General features: G+C 33.2%; 4 protein-coding genes across 5 annotated transcripts; 1 reads left to right on the plus strand and 3 right to left on the minus strand.

The window, feature by feature from the left end:
- Positions 1 to 3124: 3124 nt before the first annotated feature.
- On the minus strand, positions 3125 to 8542 carry LOC120350971 (protein O-mannose kinase-like). Of its 2 annotated transcripts, none has more exons than XM_039426522.1 (2): positions 8391 to 8542; positions 3125 to 5369 (listed from the first exon to the last, which is right to left on the minus strand). In XM_039426522.1, the coding sequence occupies exon 2, from the start codon at positions 4154 to 4156 to the stop codon at positions 3269 to 3271; it is 888 nt and encodes a 295-aa protein (XP_039282456.1). In that variant the 5' UTR covers positions 4157 to 5369; positions 8391 to 8542; the 3' UTR covers positions 3125 to 3268. The 2 variants fall into 2 exon arrangements, with proteins under 2 accessions (XP_039282456.1, XP_039282455.1); XM_039426521.1 differs by having other exon boundaries at positions 8286 to 8534.
- Positions 4369 to 4692, minus strand: LOC120351106 (protein FMC1 homolog). Its single transcript, XM_039427112.1, has one exon. It carries the CDS (start codon positions 4690 to 4692, stop codon positions 4369 to 4371), a length of 324 nt encoding a protein of 107 aa, XP_039283046.1.
- Positions 4697 to 6887, minus strand: LOC120351107 (SRR1-like protein). The gene is made up of 2 exons (XM_039427113.1): positions 6868 to 6887; positions 4697 to 5369 (listed from the first exon to the last, which is right to left on the minus strand). The coding sequence occupies exons 1-2, from the start codon at positions 6885 to 6887 to the stop codon at positions 4697 to 4699; spliced, it is 693 nt and encodes a 230-aa protein (XP_039283047.1).
- LOC111056329 (protein lifeguard 2) lies at positions 7684 to 20767 on the plus strand. The gene is made up of 9 exons (XM_039426523.1): positions 7684 to 7799; positions 9415 to 9534; positions 9912 to 10387; positions 11731 to 11903; positions 14003 to 14056; positions 15668 to 15758; positions 17545 to 17670; positions 19246 to 19395; positions 20562 to 20767. The coding sequence occupies exons 4-9, from the start codon at positions 11755 to 11757 to the stop codon at positions 20712 to 20714; spliced, it is 723 nt and encodes a 240-aa protein (XP_039282457.1). The 5' UTR covers positions 7684 to 7799; positions 9415 to 9534; positions 9912 to 10387; positions 11731 to 11754; the 3' UTR covers positions 20715 to 20767.
- The last annotated feature ends 727 nt before the right edge of the window (positions 20768 to 21494 follow it).

Genomic DNA, 21494 nt, shown 5'->3' on the forward strand with positions numbered 1-21494 from the left:
ATCTAAATTTTATCATTAAATGATTAAAAAATATATTTTCTTAGCGAATAAAATATAATTATTGATTTATTGACTTGATATACATAATATATTGAGTTAATATTATACAGAGTGTCCCATGAAGGTGTAACAGCTGAAGACCATAGAATCGACATGACATTGGCAACAAAAAATATGTCTAGTTAAATTTTCTTTATCAACCTTGGTTTCAAGATATATAGATTTTCCGATATTTTTGAAAAACTTTAATAACTAGAAAACTATAAGTCAAAATCTAATCCAAGGACATGGTTGAAAAGAGGAAAAAATTTCCAATAAGATTCATATAATTGTTCATTTGTTTGACGTTTTTGAACTTTTTATGAGCGTTCAACTGTTTGAAATTTGGCTTTGAACTCAACGAATGTACTTTTTCCAACATTGAACGCTCATAAAAAGTTCAAAAGCGTCAAACAAAGGAACAAATTATATGAATCTTATTGGAAATTTCTTCCTCTTTCTAACCATGTCATTGGAATTGGATTTTGACTGATAGTTTTCTAAAGTGCGAGATAAATTACTTTTAACATGAAGAGGAGAAACCAATTTCTCCCTCCACAGTTTGTAGCGTAGACACAGACGGACTTCCTGCGCACAATTGGATGCGCCATGTCATTTTGCTTCATGTTCTTGTGATGAAAACATCTCTGTAACATACACAAACCAATATACCTGCTGACCAGTACACTACTTGGAACATTGCCAGCAATAAATGGAGGGGAGTGTGCCGCGTCGCGTTACTAAGCTCTCTCACTCAGATACAAAAGAAGGAGAATGCTGCTAGGTAGTGGAGTGATTAGTGGAGGATAGAGCATCGGACCTCTCCGTCTTTGAGAAAGAGCCGTGTTAAAAGTAATTTATCTCGCACTTTAGTTATTAACGTTTTTCAAAAATATCGGAAAATCGATATATCTCGAAAACTAAGGTCGATATAAGAAAATATTATTGGTCATTTTGTTGCAAATCCAATGTAGAATCAATGGTCTTCGGCTCTTACACCTTTCGTGTAATCACTTGTCAGCTGATTTATGATGAATAATATTCTATAGTCCGATTTTTACTCTAATATTGGCGTATGAAGGAGGCTACTTTTTCCTTTTATATTATCCTTGAAAAGCAAAATTTCCAAAAACCTTGTATATACGTCGACGCGCAATTAAAAAAGGAACATACCTGTCAAATTTCATGAAAATCGATTTCCGCGTTTCGCCGTGAATGCGCAACATATAAACATTAAGAGAAATGCCAAACCGTCGACTTGAATCTTAGACCTCACTTCGCTCGATCAATTATTTTCTCTCGACATATCTCTGCTTTCAACTCGGGCTGACCTGTTGCCAGTAATGTCTTGAAGGAGATTAGCTTTTGATGTTAGCATTTTTTATACACCAACCCCAACAGCCATTAGCCGTTTTCTCACCGATATCTCGCCGACACCACATACAAACAGGATTTACTCTGATGGACAGTATAAGAGGAGGCTGTGGTTTATAACTGCGCAAGGTCTACTGTTCACAGAACTACTAGTATTAAGGAATAGATTCATATTTTCCAATGTGAATGTCATCAGGAATATTGTCCAAGTTTGGAAAATTTCTATAACTTTCCATAACACATTCAATTTTAATTGCTTCATAGTGGATTTGGCCTGACTCCTAGTAATCCATTCACTTATGTAGGCGATAATGTTAATTTTTCTTCTCTAGTATTCGTACTTAGGCTATATGAAAAATTCTACTAAAAAATTAAAGATTGAAATTGAATGTAGGCTGTGCAAAGGCTAAAAATAAACTTTCTACTGGTGATATTTTTTAAAGTTTTTCGATTTGTATAATATCAAGCTATCAAAATGAAAAAGTTTTCTCAGGAAAACATTTTCCCGATCATTACTTTTCATCGGGATATAAGAAGGAGAAAAAAGCCTACACACACCGACATTCAATCACCATCATCAATTTTATTGATTGATTGTAGCATTTCCTCTCTTTAAATATACTTATATTATGAAATGTAGTTCAAACTTCGAAAAAATGTGAGGAAGAATCACCAGTATGATTTTTGTATCAACATAATTCATGACAAGGGAGGAAAAAAATGAAAAAATTAAAGATGAGACATAACAGTGGTAAATAAAACAATGTTTTCAGATCAAAGCTCAAAGCAAAGGTTAAACTTTAAAGTAGTAACTACAGTAAAAAGGCCATACTACACTGATATTTTTGAAAAACGTTAATAACTAGAAAACTATAATTCAAAATCTAATTCGGTTGGAAAGAGGAAAAAATTTCCAATAAGATTCATATAATTTGTTCATTTGTTTGACGTTTTGGAACTTTTTTATGAGCGTTCAAACTGTTTGAAATTTGGCTTTGAACTCGACGAATGTACTTTTTTCAACTTTGAACGCTCATAAAAAGTTCAAAAACGTCAAACAAAGCAACAAATTATATGAATCTTATTGGAAATTTCTTCCTCTTTCCAACCGAATTAGATTTTGACTGATAGTTTTCTAGTCATTAACGTTTTTCAAAAATATCGAAAAATCGATATATCTCGAAAACTAAGGTCGATATAAGAAAATATTACCGGTCATTTTTTGTTGCAAATTCAATGTAGAACCCATGGTCTTCGGCTGTCACACCTTTCATGGGACACTCTGTATAAGATAAACCGGTATCAGCTATCTTCTAAAGGATGTCTATCCTTTTCTTCGTAGCTCTGCAACGTTACTAGATCGTCTTTTAACAATGAAGAAATACAATAAACAAAATATTTTATCTTGGATATGAAAATGTATTATTTATTCATTGAAAAATACTGTATATTCTCTTGACTAGTTCAAAAAATTCTTTTTTTGAACTAGAATGAACAGTTGATATTACATAATATAAAGCGTTGTCAGCTATCTTCTATAGAAGGCAGTGAGAAGGCAGAGAATCGGCAACACTGTTCTCCTATATTCCTCCACTGTCATTATAACGTGGCAAATACTATAGCAACTATAGTATTGTCTACTAAAATACTCGTAACTATAGCAACTGTCTTCACATACTGAGTTATAAATGAAATACAAAAGAGAACATTGAAATTTAGAAACTTTTGAAACACCTTTTTATTTACAAAGGGTTATTCAGAAAAAAGGATGAAACTACAGAAAGCGACTGTACTGCACAATTCACAATTTAGATCTTTACCTTCAGAGCAGTTATATCTCAACAACCTTTTGAGTTTACAATTCAGATCTTGACGCAATGAGATCGTACAAGACACGCTTGTAGCCGTCGACCAGTTCGTCAGCCGAGGGACGCAGGTTGGGATCCCTGTTCTTGCACTGTTTATGCATCTCGTAGATGCTGTACAAAACTATCTGCGAGTCCTTATGGCCTTCAATGAAATACTGGCACACAGAGGCAGCTTTCCAGATGTCCGTTTTCTCATTGTAGCCAATCACCGACGTTGATTTTTGTTCAGGAGCAACAAAATCTCCAGCCAGCCGCCGAGATCCGCACACAATTGAGGAGTTCGGTTGAACTTGTGGCAGGGCATCCACGTCATTCACTATCAATTTCAGGTCGGATGTGACTAGAAACTGACTGAGCAACTTTTGTAAAGTATTCGAGTCACAGGCCACTCTAGTGCCGTATGGACCACTGTGCAACATCTGTAACAACTCGGCGTAATTGATACACAACTTCAACCGGTTCTCGATTGTATCAACAGAACTGTTTTTCTCCATTAGAGCCAACACGTTCCTAGCATCTCCATTCATATGGTACTCTGTTAGTATGATATTTCGCTCCTCGCAGTAACCTATGAGCTGAGTGACTCGGTCGTTCGGGTTCATAAGTTTCAACATTGATAATCCGGTTTTAAAGTCGTCGTCAAAACCGAACCGATTGGGTTTCATAAGAACTACATTGTAATGCTTCCATTTGGCCAAGTAAACGGTTTTTACAAAGCCGGAATTCAACTCTTTGACAATTCGAATGCTTTTAATATCGTTACAATCTAGGTAACGATGGCAGGTCAACATGAAGGGGAGCAAAAAACTACCTGCCGGACATTTAGAGGAGAAAACAAAATTCAAGAACAAAACAAATATTACAACCTTTTTCATTTTAATTGAAAGATAACTCAAGTTTCAACTGCAGTAAATTTGAATCGATACAAATATTTTATGACACTATTTCTTATTCAATAATAGAATAAATTTGTAAAGCGTAACTATATCCCAATCAACTGAGCATTACAAGATTTAATCATTGAAAATAACTAAAGACTGTACAGATCAGGTACAATATCGACTACTGAAATGCACATTTCCAACATTTACTTAGCATCATGTGGAAGTTTGAAGCCAACCAAGTCAGCCGTTTGCTTGACTGTGCGTTCACCCTTACTCAAATATTGACTGTGCAGCTCTTCATACTCTCTCAGACTCCTCAAATAGCAATGATAAGACTGTGCCAAGAAGTTCATCTCCTGTTGAGCCTTACACAGCTGTTCATCCGTCACCTTAAAGTTACGGTATTGCTCGAAGATGTACGTCATAACAAGCGACTCCTTCATATTACCTGTTGGACTGCACTTTCTCAACTCTGAAATCAAACCTCTCAAGCCCAAAAGAACGCTTTTCTTAGTTAGGGCACTCATCGTGTTAGCTCAGAGTTTTCCTGTACTCTACTGGTAGGGTATCGTAGTTTGGCTCTTCGTCAAAATCGAAAAAATTGCACTCTAGTTCATCGGTGGCGTTTTCCTCACTGATGCAATGCACCGATAAGTCGTTGAAAACGTCGGAGAATTTAAATTGATTTTCAAGAGAAACTTCCTTAACCAAACACTGCACCCTACAGATATACTTGAATGTTTCTTTCGTTTTTACCGGCGTGTTATCAATGAAATGTCCTATACTGTTACCAAATATCACACACTTTCTCAAACTAGTGATGTCCCAATTTTTCCACAGAAAATTGTTCAACAATTCGTGCGGACAATGCGGAAGGTAAACTAGGGTTGCACTATCGATTGATCTCTTACCAAACTCGTTCTCCTCAATCACTTCGAAATCGTAATGTTCAAACAACGTCAAATCGTCTGCTCTGAAGTTAGGATCGTAGATTTGGACTTTGGTGTTGAAGTGTTCTTTCAAGCTGACTAGAAGTCCGAACTGGTATTTTGAGTTTGCGAAGTTTTCAACACTTCCCAGGCCGTAGCACAAGATGTCCTGGAAGGAGTCAAGTTTTTGTTGAGAGAGAATTTCGTGGAGAACTTGAACTAGATTGTCACAATAGCTCGAACTGCCGACTTCTTCGCAGATCGAAGAGATTCTCCTGCGAACAGAAACCAATTCTATAAAAACTGCATAAGTACTGCAAGACTCTGTTGCACATAAGTCTGTCAAGTTTTAGCCGTGATTGGATGCTACGAGAACCAATCAGAGAAGACTCCTTTTAATAAAGCAATCTGTGATTTGTTCTCGTGGCATTCAATCATGATTAAAATTTAACAGACTTTTGTGCAACAGGGTCTCAGAATTCGAATCATATCACAGAGTAAGAGTAAAATTTAATTCATTGTATCTAAGTTCTTATTTTTATTAAGAAATACAATTAAACTGGCAAACTAATGCAAGATGGTTAGAAATTCAATAATTTTTATTCTTATAAAAATAAAAGAATGTTTCACATTTGAAAAATTGAATAAGATTGTGCGAAAATGTTACGTTATTCATTAGCTATTAGCATGGTAGAAATTTTAAAACTTGTTACCATCAAACGCTGATAAATAACACATTACTGTGGGAATTTTATTTCCAGCTGTGGTCAATTACTGTGGTCACTTTCCAGCTTCACTACTAAATTCCCTAGAAGAGAACCCTTCTCCATTTCCACTTCTCCCAAAAAAGTAGACTTGGCAAAAAAAATTGAAAATAGAATGATAATTAAATTAGAATTAGAATATCAGAAATTATTAAATTAGCATTGAATTAGAAAAAGAAAAATCAGAATTACATTGGAATGAAAAATTAAAACATTTTAATTATGGAAAAAATAATAATAAATATGGTAAAAAAAATAAAATTGTCAAGTTCTATTAAAGGTCTTATATCAGGAACCCTCAACTTCAGCACTGTTATTACGCTGAGCAGTCATAGAGCTACATAGCTCAAGACACTGCCGAGTTAGGGTGCAATGACACTGACTCCAGCTTCAGGGATCTCTGCAGACCACTATTTAGGGACCACTATTAGGGATCTCGGGATACTCACAGTGCACAGTCAATAATGTATGTATTGTGCTCGCTGATGTATATAAAGAGGAATTAGAAGACTAAATCAATATTTGGGTTTATCATTAACATAATATAGAGTGTTTTTACATAAACTATTGGTGTTTCAACTCATTGAAATATTTTAGAAAAGTGGAAAATCATCCGAAACAGTTTTGTTTGATGGTAATAGTGCGGATGTGCGAGCAATATTTCTGCCACAATCCACTAGAATATTGGTTGAAGGCAGCTTGTGGAATGAGTACTAGAGAAAAAAAGGTGTTGGTGATGGTGGCGGCTTTTCATTAAGTCACATTTATGGCCTATTATTCACTGTTTCACAGCAACATTATTTATGGTCTGCTCCTAAGGGGTCACGCATCAGCTGTTCCCGATGTGCTGCTACTGCAAAAGAAGGCTCAGAGAATAGTGACATTTTTCAGCTTTAGGGATCACTGCAGGCCACTATTTAGTGATTCCAGGACACTCACAGTATACAGTCAATCTGTATAGTGCTGGTGTATATAAGAGAAGTTAGGATTCGAAAAAGGTGTGATATACACAGCCACAATTTGAGACATGTCACTAGACTGTAGGTGCCCCAAATCCGACTGGCAGGGAAGTATAATGGGAAGCTTCCCATTATAGGCAATACAATTTTTTAACAGCCTTCATAGGAAAATTTAAGAAAAAATGAACTCTTGGTTCTATACCTTGGTGGAAAATAAACTCTTAGTGAAGCCACCCAATCACTGCAGGATTTGTATGAGAAAACACATTTTGGGAGTCAAGCACCTCCACAGGACAAACCATGCAGGTTCTTTTACTGTAATCAAAACATTCAGACACTGCCTCCTAGGCAACGACCTCAAGTATCAAGTAAGTTAAAATTGATTTCATTTTAGACCGATTATTTGTGAAAGGAATTTGACGAAAAGTAACGTAATAAAAATTACTGGCTGGCTGCAAGTCAATTGCTGTCTGTACTCTCTCCGTTCATCTACCACTAAGGGCCTAAATGTCATGTCTTGTAAGGGCCATGCATGTCTTGCTATGCATGGTCTCTACGTACTTCTAAAACTACACTATACAACATTTACCTTTGAGGCTCCTGATCGTTAATTATATTTTGTAATATGTACTTATTTCCAATACCAATTGAATGAATAAAGATGCTTTGGTGCTTTATTGTATCACTGAAGAAAAACGTATTGAAGGTTTAAATTTTATTCGAATAATTTATTCAATGTGTGTTGCATTTTTAAAAATACAAAATTTTATGTTATGGTTTTGGAAATTTATCGATTGTGCGGCAAAAATATAAACATTGAATCACGTGTGGCATCATCAAAGTACCGGTAAGTTAGTAATATAGGGTACAATCAGCTGAAATGTTTTTAATTTCTGTGAATGAAAATAAATATATGAAACCTATAAAAAATGAGAATTAACAATAAATATCGTTAAATCTAATCTCTAATGAAGATCAAAAGGTAAGCCTGTTCTTAATAAATATTTTTATTTACATTTTTAATTTATAGGTAATATTAAAATGTAGACTTTTACAAAGGATAAATGTCTTCAAAACAAGTTAAACCTTGAAAGCAAACGTAACGTTGGCGTACTTTATTTTTCATTATGTTTTAGGCTATAAGTTGATAAGTTTTCATAAGCGTTGATAGGGGATCCTCTATTGTCATGCCTATTTTATGATGGGTTAACATATAATAGAACAACTTTATCCGAACCGCCAAGCTAAAAAATTGTATGAAAAGCTGTTATTTGAATTTGAAAGCTGTAAAAATGTCCTATAGGCAATCAGAGAAGACCTGAATCTTCCGACCTCTATCTCAGGGGTTAGGAATAATGCGGACATAACAGTATTTGGTCAAATTATTATGAACTATAGAAAGCAATTAAAACTTAATTATATTGTGGCAACAGTCAAATCATTGCAAACAAAATGATTAATACGTTACCTTAATAAACTAGTAGTGCCATCTTTTCTACGAGATTTCTTTTTCTTTGAAACTAAAACAAAATCTGAACTCATAACAATGAATGATATAATATTTGGTACTTACAACTGATTAAAATGTTATGCAGTAACAAGCATTATGAATTGAAGACAGAAATAATATTAAATCTAAATCAGAAAATTATTAATCCAAATATTGCAAACATAACCTTTCAGGTAGTTAGTTAGGTTGAAGTTTTAGTTTTTGATTTTCGATATATCGTAATATCGATTTCTGTTCCATATAAGTCGATGTACGAAGTTCGATCCTCAGAAGCAAGACTAAAAATTTAGTTGGCGCGATCTTTTCAAAAAGAAATACAAGAAAAAAGCATAATGAATGTGTAGGGTATTAAAAAGGAATCATGGTTTACTGGTACTGGTTATTACTAGTTTATAGTCACAAGAATCTGTCAGTAGTCAGTACAGAAATCCTTAATATTTATTTTAAAATTAATGGTTATAATAGCTTTGACTATAGTGAGGTCCACGTTATAATGACAGTGGATGAAGATAGAAGAATAGCGATGCCGATTCTCTGCATCAATTAATTATATTTTTACACTGTCAAAAACATAATTGGCATCGTTGTGAACCTAGAAAAGGATAGTACCACCGGCTTTGTCGAATGATTGACAAGGATACCAAAACCAAAGTTGATCAAATACTGTCATTATAACATGGACCTCACTATAGATATTATTTAAAATAATAGTTCATAAGGTCCAAGTTATTTGATCAGTAACAAAGATACCATACCGTAAGTAGCACATAAGTTTATTTTCTTTTCATTACTCTTGGACCAGTTTTCGCTTTGAAAATATATTTTCTAATTCATTATAATTCGTTGAAAGGGTCTCTTATCTATGCACTATGATGATGAGGTAAAAAAGTTTTTGTCTTCAAGATAAATTTATCGAAATCTGAACAAGAAGTACCTATCATCACCGTATAATTTTCATAATTGAATGAAGTACCTACCGAAAACAATAATAAGCTTTTAACAAAAACTACAGCATATGTAATATTACATAGGCCTACATGACTATAACTACAATATACTTGAATAAATTTAAAATTATATTCAACAGATGGCTAACTGTGATACAAACAATTGTTCCATAGCAATAAATGTTGAAGATGATCATGTTTCAATCAATATGCTTGATGAATCCGCTGGACAGAATGCATGTGGAGATAAACCTTCAAACGTGAGTGCAAATCATATTTTAAAATCAATTTCTGTCCCAAGATTATGCTAATCGGATATACAAATTATTTTAGTGTGAGGTTTTAATGAACTTCATAAATAGATTGATGATAAATATTCATTTATTCCAATACAGTACGAAGATCGATCCTCTGAAGCGAGACTAAAAATACTAAAGTGATTAAATACGGTACTAAATACTACAAGTTACTTTAGTGTGAGGTTTTTAATGAACTTCATAAATAGATTGATGATAAATATTCATTTATTCCAATACAGTACTTCAAAAGTTTAAATATGAGGGAATTACAAACTTATTCATTAGCTATCAAACTTCACAAGTAGTGTGAATTTGTTATCATATTTTTAAATTTTCAGATATCTCCAAAAGGAAAGGGTGACAATGAGCGGAGTGTAGGAGGGTCCCTGGGAGATCTTCTGAACAATCCCTCTAAAGATTTGAAAGGAGAAGAAGATCATATTCTCCCTCCTTACTCTCCTGTAAAAGTGCCGAATACTGACATTGCAGGGAAAGAGACTCAATTTGAAAAGAAGCCTGATGTTAATACACCATCAGATGGTATACTGAAAGCATCTGAACCTCAACAAGGATATCCTGGAGGCTATCCACAAGGAGGGGGGACCCACCACCAGGAGGATATCCACAAGGAGGGAGATATCCACAAGGAGGTGGATATCCACCACAAGGAGGATATCCACAAGGAGGAGGTTATGGCGGAGGAGGATATCCACAAGGAGGAGGCTATCCCGGGGGAGGATACGGACAAGGATATCCACAAGGAGGTTATGGTCCCTATCCTCAGGGTGGTTACCCCCAACAAGGCTATCAGCCAGTAAGTCAGCATATCATTTATTTGTTAAGATGAATAATTTATTCTATAAATAATTGAAAATATATTGCATAATATTATAAAAGTATATACCTATAAATTAAATGGTAAAGTTTCGCAGCAACGCAATTTCTATTATTATTGTTATTCAAATCTATAATGTTAGGGCCAAGTCACATGAAGCTTTTTGTAGACCAGCCTGTAGGCAGGAAGCTCTTCATTGGCTGATTATCAGCTGATTCCCGAACGCCAACCCTATCAGTCAATCGGAGAGCTTTCTGCCCTGCCAACTCATCTGAAAAACGCCTCGTGTGGCTTGGCCCTTATGTATCAGAGACAATATTGACAATCCGATTCCAGAACAACTTATAAAATAACACCCCAAAAAGCGATGTTATCAAAATGTATGGTACATGAATAGTAAATAACATTAAAATGCTTGTTTACAATCAAATATGGGCTATTCATGATGACAAAACATCAGTTTCACAAAATGTATGGTACATGAATAGTAAACAACATTAAAATGCTTGTTTACAATCAAATATGGGCTATTCATGATGACAAAACATCAGTTTCACAAATAATGTGACTCATGAAATACATAGTATAGTACAGTAGAGATAAGATAGAATAAGAAGATATATTCCATGGTTTAGGTTGTTTATGTTCCAAATTTCAAGCCGATTACTGTCTATTATATTACTATCTATTATTACTATTTTGCCCTTGTGAGAGTGTAAGAAAGGCACAGAATGAGAGACTACCAGCGTCATCCTCATTAAAAGGACTAGAGTTAACAGCAGTGGCGCCATTTCACCAAACTGCTAGGGGGGGAACCAAGAGGTATGAGGGGGGAGGAAGGAATAGAGGATAGAGGGTCCTGGGTTTTTCGCCATGAATGTTACATTCAAAGATGTTATTATATGCTTCTTTTTTCCAATTTTATACAAATGTGGTTGAAGTATCAATACAAACATATACATTATTAGTTTTGAATCATGAAATATTTATTAGAGATATAGATAGGTCTACAGAGAGGCCCTAAAGTAGGACTACACTGAAACAGATTTCTTAAAATTAATAATGGAAAAGGCCCCCCTGCCCCCCCCCCCCTAAATGGCGCCCCTGGCTTAACAGAGAAATTTAGAACATAAACACCCAGTACCGTGGGATATCTTCTTTTGATATCTATCGTCTGTGATAGTATAGTGAAGTGAACAGTAACTGTTTATACATTCTAACTCTTTATACAGTAACTGTAGTTCATCAGTCACTTGTCTCACAATCAATTTTCATAAATTTCCGTTGTAAAAAATTATAAGCATGGATAATTTTTCATTCAGAATCAAAATATCGGACCCTATCGCATGGCTCGACAAGATGGATTCTATGATGAAGAAACGTATGAGGCTTTCTCCGATGAAGACGTGAGGAGGGATTTTGTCAGAAATGTCTATTCTGTACTTTCTCTGCAACTGCTATTCACAACTGCAATGATTGCCCTGTTTACATTTAGGTAAGAATGTTTGCCTATCAGGATTGAATTATTACAAAGCAAGAATTCCATGATTTTGTCTCTTTTAGGAAGGGTATGTTCTAAGATTGTTCCTATTTATTTTATTGGAGATTTGAAATAATTTTTATTCAGTAACAATAATTTTTGTTCAATGTTGTTTTCCATCACGAACTGCTTATTATTATTATTATTATTATAATTTTATGGCCTTCATTGGACCACTGTAGTCAGTATCTTCTTATTATTAAATCACTTTTTGCTTTTATAAAAAACGACTAGCAGTCAGATATTTTACAATAAATGAATTAGTCACTCACTGTGACAACTCGTTGTCACTGTGACGAGTTGTCACAGTGAGTGATTAATTCATTTATTGTAAAATATCTGACTGCTTGTCGTTTTTTATAAAAGCAAAAAGTGATTTAATTATTTTTGCTCGTTTTGCTGGGGGATTGGAGCGTTGATTGACACCTGCTGACACCTATATATCAAAATACCTTATGACATCATATTTTTTATAATATCGGGGCACCGAGCTTCGCTCGTTATTTATATTATTTAAAAATAATAGAATAGAATAGAATTTTACTGGTCATAAAATATTCACATGAATACATGGACTTCGTCATTTTTTTAACACCAAGTAAGTCAAAAAAAAAAAAAACACTAAGATCAGTCAGTATCAGTACAATAAAATAACACATGAATCACATAAAACGATTCCAATCTATTCTAAAATAGTCATGTACGTTGTACATACATTCATCAATTAACACTGCTTTCAATATTTTTTTTAATTGTGTGCAAGTGAGTACTTTCAAGTGGTCAGGTGTGGAGTTATATGATTTGATAAGGTGCGTACAGATATACGTGCCACGAACATGAGCTAGGTACTCAATTTTAATCAGCTGACTATATCTGTATTTTTACAGAAACGGTATAAGATATAGATAGGTATAAAAAGCTTGACATCAGTTGTTTAAAATGAATTGCTCATGTTCGCGGCGCGTAAATCTGTACGTACCTATAGATGTGAAGTGCCAGTTTCTTTGTGATTTAATAAGACTGTACAACGGAATTCTCTAACAGTGAACAGAACACAATTTTCTAAAATGATCGTGCTTATATTTCACAGCTGGCTATAAGTCATGAATTTCGGGGATGCGATATTTTGATTTTTCACAAAAATCACTCGCTCAATCTCTTTTTTACTATCCACAGCTGTTTCAGCCAAGGATAAATTAACCTTTTTATGTCGTTCAGCGAGTTTTTCCAAGGATGAGACCTAGTGCAATCGAATTGTTAAATCATAAACCTTCTATGTTCCAAATTTCATAAAAATCGTTAGAGCCGTTTTCGAGATCCGTTGAACATAAATATATACCCATATAACCACATAACCATATAAATATATATATATATATATATATATACAGAAATTGCTCGCTTAATATAATAGGATTATATATTCATCCTTTTTATTTCGCTATATTATTATATGATCATGTAGTATTATTATACAATGTCACACATTATAATGGGATAATGTTAATACGAGAATGTAATGAAATCATGTCATGTAGCATTTAAAATGATTGTAAAATTATAAATTCTATTGTAGCCATGTCAACAGCATAGGCGACAAGCATAGTACCTAACAATTTAAAAATAAAGTCTATCTATCTATCTATTTCTTATTATATTGTTCTTAGTTCTATTGTCCTATATTATATGTTCCTATAGGATTTGGTAATTTAGATACAAGCGAAACGGAGCAAAAATCAATTTTGAAAAATTACTGAGACTTTCCAAAGTTATTGTTATTTATTTATTGATTTTTCCAACAACGAAATTCCACTTTCCATAGCAAGATCATATTTTAAGCCAATTCAAAACTGTATCCAAGAATAAGTTTCAATTGTATGCTTGAAACTTATTTATAGGCTTCTCAGTTAGTTGTTAAGCTCATCTGATTTGATAATTTTTCTCTATGTTGAAGTTTGAAACAGAGCAGTCTATTAATTACAGTCAATCAAATTTTAGTCGACAAAAATTCTGTATGAATGAACATCAACTATTTTAAAATTTATTTTTTGCAGCGATGAGGTACAGGAATGGGCACTTGACAACCTTTGGGTCATGTGGGTTGGCATGTGAGTAGATCCTATTTTCAAATTAAGAAACATTTTTCGCAATTTGATTTTTTTCTTACAGCCATTCTTATTGCTATAGTGAGGTCCACGTTATAAAGACAGTGGAGAAAGACAGGAGAACAACGTTCTCCTGACCTTCTTGACGGTAGCTGATACAGTTTTAATATTAATTGTTCATTCTCGTTTAGAATAATCAATTATATTTTATTAAGCAACTAATTATATTTTTAAATAATTTCATAATTAAGATGAAATATTTCGTTAATTAATTATTAATTCCACATTGTTAAAAGCCGATCTGGCAACAGAGCAAAGCGAGAAAGAGATAGCGACATCCACTTTGTTGAATGATAGACAAGGATAGCAATACCATTGCCAATCAAACACTGCCATTATAACGTGGACCTCGCTATAGGTAGCTTAATTCTTGGATCTTGAATTACCTACTTTTTTCTAACATACACATTTCCCAACAATATAAATAATTTGCAAATGCTATAATTTCATGTCTACAAATAAAATAAATTATTTACTTGCTCCTCATCTCCTCTGTAGTAACAGCTTCACCTATACCGTATATTCCTCAATATTTTCATGTTCAAAATGATATTTTGAAAAATATTTTATTCTTCATTCATTTTTTTCCTCTCTTAGTATTGGGGCGCTACTTTTAATGGCGGACAAGTTCTCACTTAAGTGAGATAATTGTGTTTTATTTGTAAATAAGATAAGTGCATAATTGCGAATAAAAGTGCATAAGTGCAAACATAATTAAGTGCTTAATTATGCCAGTAGATTTTATCAAGCTTATGCTATTTTTGAAGTGTTGAATAATAATGTAATGATAATCCTCAATCCATTCAGTTTGATTGTGCATTAAAACTCTTACTAGTTAGGAATAGAAGTATTAATGCTATTATTGTTCAATTTATTATTTTTTAGTAAGGAATGCTATTTTTGACTTGATTGTGGTGAATTGCATTTGTGTTTTATAGTTAAATATTTGTACCTACTTTGTGGAAATAAATTTAAATTTGAATGTGAAACATCGAGGGAATTATGTGTAGCATCCAACAGTAGAGTTCCAGTGGATTACTCTTTAAAAATTGGGATTTTGTGTAATGTATACTTTTTCAGTTGAAAATAAGTTCAATATACAGTACTAAGTGAGTATTGTTCATGAAACAATGTTCAGTGTTATACTATTGTACCATAAATACTTTCAAATTTCCATCTTGGTGTCAATATCTTTTTGTTGTTAATTAGTTTTAAAATATCAAAATTAACAATTTTTAGTTTAGTCATTAGTTTTGAAGTGTAAATCGGACTTTTTGAAATGAAAAGTGAAATCTAACCTCATTCTTTTTTGAAACTTTTATTTGTAAAAATTTGGGAGAATACAGTTTTGGGCTATGCCTGCTGCCTTCTCCCAATCATATTTCAATTATGATTTGTGATTGTGAATGAAATAAATAAATATGTGTATAATATTTCAATTCTCCCACTGCTCTAATAAATTTTAAAATGTTCAAAGAAGGTAATAAATTTATCACTAATTACTATGATTAGAATAGAAATTTTTATGTAACAAATTTATTTTTCTTCTTTCAGGGGTGTATTCCTGTTCTCCTATTTGGCTCTAGTGTGCTATGAAAGCGTACGAAGATCTTTTCCTATGAACTTTATATTCCTTGTTTTGCTGGTAAACTATTACTGTAATACAATCAGATTTATATCAAAGTTTTCAAGGCTAATTTTCCATACTGATGATCAATCATCAAAGTAATTGATAGAAATCTTTAGTTTGAGCAATAATTTTCATTTAGTAGGTAACAATCTTCAAGGGTGACCGCTTGAGCCAACTTTTCTGAATGTGATTCATGAGTTGAAAAATCACTTCACAGTGGTTCGGAGCCCACCTAAGGGGTCCATTCATCTCTCATTATCATCTGCCTAATTAATATATATTGGTGGAAATTACTGAGATATTGCAATTATTCAAATGCTAATGAATTAATTATTATTATTAAACGAAAATCCAAATTAAATGCTGTAATTCACCCCGAAGAATTCTGCTACTGCAAATATTGACAACATGGTAAACAGCTAGATGGAAATTTCCATCTGTCAATATTTGCAGTAGCAGAAGTCTTCGGGGTGAATTACATCACTTAATATGGATTTTCGTTTAATAATAATAATTAATATAAATTGAATGAAAATCCTCTTATTGTTTTTCTTGTGACTTATGGGGTAGGCCTACTCCCTTCTTGTAAAGTTCTATGGATGGTATGAAATTTACCTTATCATTAATTTACTGAGGTAAACGCTTCTATGAAGTCTGTTGTAGTTCTGACACTGTGTTACTTGTAAATATTTGCAAAACACTTACTTTTCTTGGAGTATTGAGGAATTCATTTCATTCCTGAAGAGGAGCTTCATCAGCCTGACACCAGGGGCGCTTGCTCTTATGGGTTGGACTGTGTGGCCAAAATGTGGGAAAATATTACATTTGATTTGAAGTTAAGTTGATCATTTAATAAGTTCAGATATTTGAAATCCTACACATTCTTCAGAAAAGCCAGAGACTCAACACACTAGAACAATACGAAATTTGCAAACACTCACTTTTCTTGGAGTATTGAGGAATGCAATTCAATCCTGAGGAGGAGCTTCATCAGCCTCAGCTCCTCAGCTCCTCCTCAGGAGTGAAATGCATTCCTCAATACTCCAAGAAAAGTAAGTGTTTTGCAAATATTTACAAGTACCGTAACACAGTGTCTGAACCACAACAAAGTTATTATATAGTGTTTCGTCATGGAAAGCAATATCAACATCTACCTCAATCTCAGGCTGCTTATAAAATAAAACTGCGTTTCTTCAAATATTTTAAACTTGAATTTTAAAAAACACTTTTGAAGTGAAAATGCACTTACTTTTGAAGAGACGTTCGTGGTGGAATAGGTTGTGGTAGGGGTTGGTGGATACTTAGTGAGGCGGTAATTTTGAACTGTGGACTATTGAACCGCCTCACTAAGTATCCACCAACCCCCAACACAACCTATTCCACCACCTTCATCCCTTACCACACATAACCTTGTCATGTGAGTAAATTCCCACAGTCTGATGATGACCAACAGGTCGAAACGATCGTCACTACAAAACTAAGTGCATTTTCACTTCAAAAGTGTTTTTTAAAATTCAAGTTTAATTTTAACAGTGAAAAAGTATGGATATACAACAGAGTAATCAAATATTTTCTACTTTTTCTACAAAAGGCTCTTAAAAGTTGTTAAATTTGTTGAATATGAATTGATATCGTGGAATTTCTTCATAATTGAAAAAAACAGTTTTATTTTTGTCACATCTACATTGATTTCAGGCTGCTTATAAAATAAAACTGCGTTTCTTCAAATATTTTCTACTTTTTCCACAAAAGGCGCTTGAAAGGTGATCATTATTTCTATATTAGTTCCCCTATGTTGCAGACAGTGGGAATGTCATTTATAGCATCTTATGCTACCCTCCAGTACGGAACTAGAATAATTCTCATCACCGCTGGTCTCACGTGTGCAGTGTGCATCACTGTCACTATTATTGCATGCGTCTGTCCGGTGAGTGATTCCTTTTTCGAATTCAAATAAATTTATTGCCATAAAAGTACCTAATAATTGCATACAAATTTATGGAATAGATATATTCTCAATTGCAATATGGCACTACCGGCAAAGAACATCTTGTGCGCCGGCAGTGAGTAAGATCAACTGTGATAAACGGAAAAGAAAAATAGAGCTTATTATGTAAACAACTAAACTATTTTCTATTTTACCACTAATCTCTTCCACCATAATTTTTCTACTCCACACTTTCCGGGCTCGTCAATTATATTAATAAAGCAGAAATTAGTTCATTTTATATTCAACAGAATATTATTTGTTGGATGATTATTTTTTTCATAAATTCAATGTTATCCAAAATAATGATAATTCTCCTCTGAAAATGATAAATATCCGTCCCGACAGGAGTTTCACCTCACCTGATTAATAGTAGTTTATATTAATTCCATTATATTAATTCATTCATTTCATTTACCAATACAATAATTACAAATTATATAGTAATGATTGGGAGATAGTAACAGCCCTAAACTGCTCTTCTCCCTTACCTCTTACATGATGCATATTCTTTAAGAGAAGGAATAGATATCATACATAATAAATATATGGTGACTTGGAAGATATATCATCATAAATATATTTTGAATGAAAAAGACTAAGTAATTGTCAAAAAACCACAGATTTATTGATACTTAGAAAGACCGGTTTCGGTTATTACACTATTGTCAATCTCTGATAAGACAATGGATCAGATTGACATGGTAAACAATGATCAGAATATGGTAACTTGGAAGATATATCATCATAAATATATTTTAAATGGAAAAGACTAAGAAATTGGCAAAAAACCACAGATTTATTGATATTTAGAAAGACCGGTTTCGGTTATTACACCATTGTCAATCTCTCATAAGACAATGGATCAGATTGACAATGGTGTAATAACCGAAACCGGTCTTTCTAAGTATCAATAAATCTGTGGTTTTTTGACAATTTCTTATTCTTTTTCATTCAATGTGAATAATTACCACAATATCAACTTCTCAACTACACAAAAATAAATATATTTTGTTAATTGAGAAAATTAGGCTATACTAAATAGTAGATTAGATTACAACGCCTGTCAATGCTGGACTTCAAAAAAATTATTCAGGAATCTCCTGTTTTCAAGTAAAATCGAGATGATAGGCAATACCATACAGGATACCGTATAATAGAATAGAATAGGATATAGATAGAATAGGCAAAATACCATTAATAATGGAATATCAGTAAACTGATGATAGTTTACAATAATATACTCTGGTCATTTTCTGGTCAAGATGAAATTAAGAAGATTTTCATTTCATCCTTGTGAAACTCAATTTCACCTTTAAATATGAAGCAATATTGAACAACATTTCTGTGTCTGTGTTAATCATCTGGCTACTTTGTTAACTTATTCCGTTATCCTCTGTATAATTATATTGTAATATACTGTAATAATTATATTTATTATGAACGTGGACAAACTTCAAAATGATTAAACTATGAAAAAGTTCGTTTTCAAATGAATTATTGTAAATGTTTTAGGTCGATATCACTGGATGTGGAGGTATCCTGTGCCTCATAGGCCTTGGTGTCAGCATATTCTCTATGGTAGCAATGGTTCTCATTGTTTTCTTCAAAATGAAGTTTCTAATACTGGTATTATCAGGAGTCATGGTAGCATTATTTACAGCGGTAAGTACACATTCATGATATATCACTCACAGTACAATTGTATTTGAAAATTTAATTCATTAAGGTGCGAACATGAGCAATTCACTTTTAATCAGCTGATACCAAGCTTTTTATATCTGTATCTTACCGTTTCTGTAAAAATACAGATATAGTCAGCTGATTAAAAGTGAATTGCTCATGTTCGCGGTGCGTATATCTGTACGCACCTTAAGGCATCACCATTATTATGGTTTGCACGTATTTTACTATGGTGAGGTCCACGTTATAATGGCAGTGGAGAAAGATAGCAGAACGACGTTGCCGAACCTCTGTCATGTCAATGCTTTCTATAGACGCGGTAGCTGATACATATGTTTATTCATGTAAAATTAGCTGTTCATTCTTGTTTTATAATCTATATATATATATATATATATATATATATATATATATATATATATATATATATATGACAGTGAAATGGCACTCACTCACTGACTGACCGACTCACTCACTCACAGAACTAACCGGACCAAAAACGTTCAAATTTGGTAGGTAGGCTATGTTCAGTTGGCCCTTTAGAGGTGCACTAAGAACGGATTTCAAATCTTTATTTGTCCCAAAAACATAATTACAATGACAAAAATGGTTGTAAATGAAAAAAGTAAAATACAATTTAAAATGAAAAAGAAAAATACCATTAATAAAATATTTCCAAAGATACGCCCAAAATCTGCGTTTTTCCAGCGTTTTCTTAGCTTTATCGAGAACAAATGAACAGAAAATGTTCAAATTTAGTACAGAAGCTAAGCTAGGGTGTAATAATGTTATGTTAGAAGGAATTTGCAATAGCGTCAAAGATACGCCCAAAATTAGCGTTTTTCCAGCGTTTTTTTGCTTTTTCTCAGATTTATCGAGAACAAAAATGAACAGAAAATGTTCAAATTAAATACAGAAGCTCAGCTGGGGTGTAATAAGTCAGTGAGTGACTGCCATTTCGATTTTATATAATTATATAGATAGATGTGTTTTTATTACCATAGTTATTTGCTCAACTTTTTAATTATATTACATTGTTATTCTGTCATTCATTTTGATGTTTTGAATTGGCATGTAGGCCTATACTTATCGTTTTTGGCTCAATAAAATGTATTTGAATTTGAATCATATTTGTGTATTTGTTGCAGTATCTGATGTATGATACCCAGATGATAATGGGAGGAAAACGTCTGGAAATGTCGCCAGAAGAATACATCCTAGGATCTGTCCAACTTTACATCGATATCATCTACATATTCATCTACTTGCTTCCACTTGTTAACGCCTGCTGTGATGAATGACATGTCATTTTTGTGTTATTGAATTAAAATTAGAAGATACAAATTGAGTCACATTTCAATCATTACTATAGTGAGGTCCACGTTATAATGGCAGTGTTTGATTGGCAATGGTATTTTGCTATCCTTGTCTATCATTCAACAAAGCGGATAGCGCTATCTCTTTCTCGCTTTGCTCTGTTGCCACATCGTCTTTCAACAATGTAGAATTAATAATTAATTGACAAAATATTTCATCTCATTTATGAAAATTCATTAAGAAATTATCGAAAAATATCATTTCCTGCTTAATAAAATTATTGATTATTTAAAACTAGAATGAACCGTTAATAATGCATAAATGAACCTCTAACCAGATCGTCTTTCAACAATGTAGAATTAATAATTAATTGAATGAAAAAGAATAAGAAATTGTCAAAAACCACAGATTTATTGATACTTAGAAAGACCGGTTTCGGTTATTACACCATTGTCAATCTCTGATAAACTAAAACTAAATACAAGAGCAGCAGAATATATACTAGTAGGCGAGTACTGCTATTGGTCAAGGGCATGAACGCCCGAGGAGACTGTCAAGCTGGGCCAATGGCAGGCGTTCATGCCCTTGACCAATAGCAGTACTCGCCTACTAGTATAAATTCTGCTGCTCTTGTATTTAGTTTTAGTATATCAGAGATTGACAAAGGTGTAATAACCGAAACCGGCCTTTCTAATTACAGTATCAATAAATCTGTGGTTTTTGAAAATTTCTTAGTCTTTTTCATTCAATATGAATAATTACCA

This window comes from Nilaparvata lugens, chromosome 4 (genome assembly GCF_014356525.2).
Source record: "Nilaparvata lugens isolate BPH chromosome 4, ASM1435652v1, whole genome shotgun sequence".
Lineage (NCBI taxonomy): Eukaryota > Metazoa > Arthropoda > Insecta > Hemiptera > Delphacidae > Nilaparvata > Nilaparvata lugens.